General features: G+C 41.1%; 1 protein-coding gene across 1 annotated transcript in view; it reads left to right on the forward strand.

Annotated features, from left to right (window-relative positions):
- Window positions 1-308: 308 nt before the first annotated feature.
- The window catches only part of LOC131996913 (uncharacterized), a 4304-nt gene continuing 527 nt past the window's right edge, over window positions 309-4085 (forward strand). Inside the window, exon 1 of the mRNA XM_059367112.1 lies at window positions 309-4064. Coding sequence (XP_059223095.1) covers window positions 309-4064 — 3756 coding nt within the window. The remainder of the gene's footprint in view (window positions 4065-4085) is intronic.

The raw sequence follows: 4085 nt of genomic DNA on the forward strand, positions 1-4085 counted from the left end.
GGTCGTCAACCATTGCTAGTAGGAAGTATTTTTTTAATATTGCCAAACAAATTGAGAGAAGTGCGCCAGACTAAGCCCCAGCCAAACACAAATGTAAGATGACACCGTGAACAGTTACATTTAAGCGTGAATTAAATATATATATGAATTTTAGATTTTAGTGTTGTCACCAATTGAAATAAAATCAGTTTGGATCACTCAAAATAAGTGTTTTCCTAGCCTGGGCGCTACATCTCGCAATATCCTAAAATATTTGTGTTTGATATCTCTGTCGGAGTGTTTGCCCGTGTGTGCCAATCGGACTTGTCATGGAAAATCAAGAGAAGGAGCCTCAGCCAATTGTTTTATCAAGTCCGCCGGTGCCAAACACCAACAACATACCAGCCGCTAACTGTCCATCTGATGTATTTTCCCCCCTCGGTGATGCCACCACCTGTAACTCGACGTTGACCACCGCTGCTGCTTCAAATGACACTGTACCAGCTTCCATCGACACCGCATCTGCCTTCAGCACAATTGCATTCGACGACACTACACCCACCGGAGGTGCTGTTCCTAAACTTGCGTACATCAATAAACCTTTTGGGCAGCCAACAATTCCAGTGTCAGGGGTAAATTACGAATTCCCCCCATGTATACCACATCCAAGTAAGTCGCATGTTTCGTATATAAATAATTTCCAGGGTCTGCCAATTTCCACATCCATCAATAAAATGCAAAGTACAAGTAATGCGACAATGTACAGGTTGTCAGAACATAATTTTTTAAGTTCAACCCAAATTAATAACGGTAAAAATTATCAGTCTTCTCCCTCCAACAATTGCATACAAGAACCAGTTCCAATAGTTGAATTTAATGCCAACAACAACATAGTTTGTCATAACGCAAGCAGCGTCGCGAGAAATCCATCTTCAAATATTCTGCAACCAAGTCTCTATTTCTCTGCTGCTCTGACGCAACCGCCAATACAAACCTTCGCATCAAGTGCATATGTCAGTTCAAACAGTGCTAACTTCTTGTCGAACCCCAACATGTTTGATACAACCCCCATATTTTCTCAGCCCATTCTGTCTACTGCATATGCACAGCCAACCGTGACGTCATCAGACACTTTTTTAAACAACAACACTCAAATCAATAACATTGTACCGATGAATGTTTCAATGACGTCATCGCAGATCGCTGCTCGACATGTTATGTCAAAAGATTTGCCGATATTCTCCGGTCGGCCAGAAGAATGGCCTGTTTTTATAACAAATTATTGGCAATCAACAGAACGATGTGGATTTACCAATCAGGAAAATTTAATTAGGCTTCAAAAGTGCTTAAAAGGTCCAGCTCTAGAAGCAGTAAGGGGCAAATTAATGATGCCATCCACTGTTGGTCTCGCGATAAGTACATTGCAAATGTTATTTGGCCGACCTGACGTCATACACCAAACTCTTCAAACAAAATTGCGAGAAGAACCAAAGGTTCGTTTGGACAATTTAAACACCTTAATTTCATTAGCTCTTGCAGTTCAAAATTATTGCTCAATAATTCACGCAATTGGACTCAACGACTACCTGGTAGACCCGATGCTGCTAAATGATTTGCTTTCCAAATTGCCATCTAGTATGAAACTCGAATGGGGTCGTCATAGTTTGTCTTGTGGTCGGGTGAATCTTCTCTCGTTTGATCAATGGTTGTTCAATTTAGCGACATGTGCCAGCCAGGTGACAACGTTTGGATTTAAGTATGATGACAATGGAGAAAACAAGACGAATCGAAGGCAGGGGAAAGAGCGTGTAATGTTTCACGGTGTTCAAACCCAAAATAATAGTTCATCGCATTCAGAAGACGGGAGTCAGGCAACCGAAAATGTACGTAATGCGCTGTGTCTTAAATGCAGCGATGAACACAAACTTGCGAATTGCCCACAATTTAGCTCCCTTAAAATTGGAGAAAGATGGGAATTTGTTAGAAGAAACAAATTGTGTTTTAGCTGTTTTGGAAAGCATGCGCTTCGACGATGCTATTTTAAAAAGGCCTGTGGTGTTGATGACTGCAAATTGCCCCATAATGTTCTTCTCCATGAAAATAGTTCGAGTCAAAAACCAAAATTGGATGTATCTAAAAGCACAGAAACAGCTGTCCTATTCCATAATAAGCAACAAAAGGTGGCAGTTTTTCGATATGTTCCCATAACTTTGTACGGCAAGCAAAAGAGCATTAATACCTGGGCTCTCATCGATGAAGGTGCAGCGTGCACACTGATGGAAAGTGAAATCGCTGCGGAGCTCGATATTGACGGACCCTCAGAAGAGTTATGTCTTCGATGGACGGGAGACATCAGCAAATGCTATCCACACTCAAAAACTCTTACGCTAAGGATTTCCTCGCAAGACCCCGGATACCAAAAATATGATTTAAAGAATGTTAGAACTATCGAAAGCTTAGATCTTCCAGAACAGTCGCTTGAGCCAAAAATGATAGAATCTTGTAAATATCTGCGTAACTTGCCACTAAAGCCGTATTCTCAAGTCAGGCCGAGAATGATTATAGGTCTTGACAATGCAAAACTTGGGGCCCCTTTAGAAATTTGTGAAAGCGAGAACAGTGAGCTAATGGCTGTGAAGTGTAGGCTGGGATGGGCAGTGTATGGACGAAGGAACGCCAAAGGTTTTGTATCAAATAATATATTCCACATTTGCGATTGTCTAAACTCTCAGCAAGAGGCAGAAAAAATGGATGAGCTAATGAGACATTACTTCTCTTTAGATGCGGTCGGGGTTACCCCTTTGAAGAAAGCTTTACACTCGCGAGACGACGAGCGTGCTCTACAAATCATGGAGACAACTACAACATATTGCTATGAAGAGAAAAGATGGCAAACAGGTCTCTTGTGGAGGTATAGTGAATTTAATCTACCCAATTCTTTTCCTATGGCAATGCGGCGCTTGAAATGTTTGGAAGGCAAAATGTTGAAAGAGCCAAACTTAAAAAACTTTTTAGTCGACAAAATAAGAGAGTACGAAGAAAAGGGTTACGTCAGAAAACTTAAAAAAGGTGAAGCGACAATAGGAGGCAAATCGTGGTTTATACCGATCTTCACCGTAACAAACATTAATAAAAATAAGACGAGATTAGTTTGGGATGCCGCCGCCAAAGTTGACGATATCTCTTTAAATACATGTCTTCTTAAAGGCCCCGATTTACTAAGGTCTTTAATTGGAATACTGTTGAGATTTCGGGAAAAGCCAATTGCGGTGTGCGGCGATATCCGAGAAATGTTCCACCAAATTAAGATAATAAAGGAAGATCAATTTTCACAGATGTTTTTGTGGCGAGAAGGTGAGCCCTCAAGAGAAGTTGATGTTTACTGCATGCAGGTTATGACTTTTGGTGCCTCTTGTTCCCCCTCGCTTGCGAATTATGTTAAAGACAAGAACGCAAACCGATTTGTCGATGAATACCCCACTGCGGTGGCTGCCATAATCGAAAATACATTTGTAGACGATTGGCTACATAGTTGCGAAACAGAAGAGGAATTGATTGCTTTAGCAACAGCTGTCAGAGACATCCATAAAGAGGGAGGATTCGAAATGAGAAATTGGATTTCGAATTCAGCTTATGTACTAGAGAGTCTAACTGGTAAAACTGCACAGCTTAAAAAATGTATTCAGCCTTCCGAACCAGAACACGAAAAAATTCTGGGAATGTGGTGGCTTCCGCAAACTGATGAATTCACTTTTATAAAGAAATTTACCTCAGATTTAACTGGCGAAAGAGAGCCCATAACTAAAAGGCGAATGCTACGTGTTATTATGCAAATTTTTGATCCTTTAGGGTTCTTGGGTAATTACCTCATTTATGCCAAAATAATATTACAAGATGTGTGGCGATCAGGTGTCTCTTGGGATGAACCTATTAAAAATGAAGAACGTCAAATGTGGGCACAATGGACGCTGCACATCAACTCAATTGGAGATATTCGAATACCACGATGCTATCAACTGGCGTGCCAAAGCCAAGACATTCAGCTACACGTCTTTGTGGACGCTAGCGAGAATGCCTATGCAGCCGTAGCATATATTCGTGCCCAA

Source organism: Stomoxys calcitrans, chromosome 4 (assembly GCF_963082655.1).
Source record: "Stomoxys calcitrans chromosome 4, idStoCalc2.1, whole genome shotgun sequence".
NCBI lineage: Eukaryota > Metazoa > Arthropoda > Insecta > Diptera > Muscidae > Stomoxys > Stomoxys calcitrans.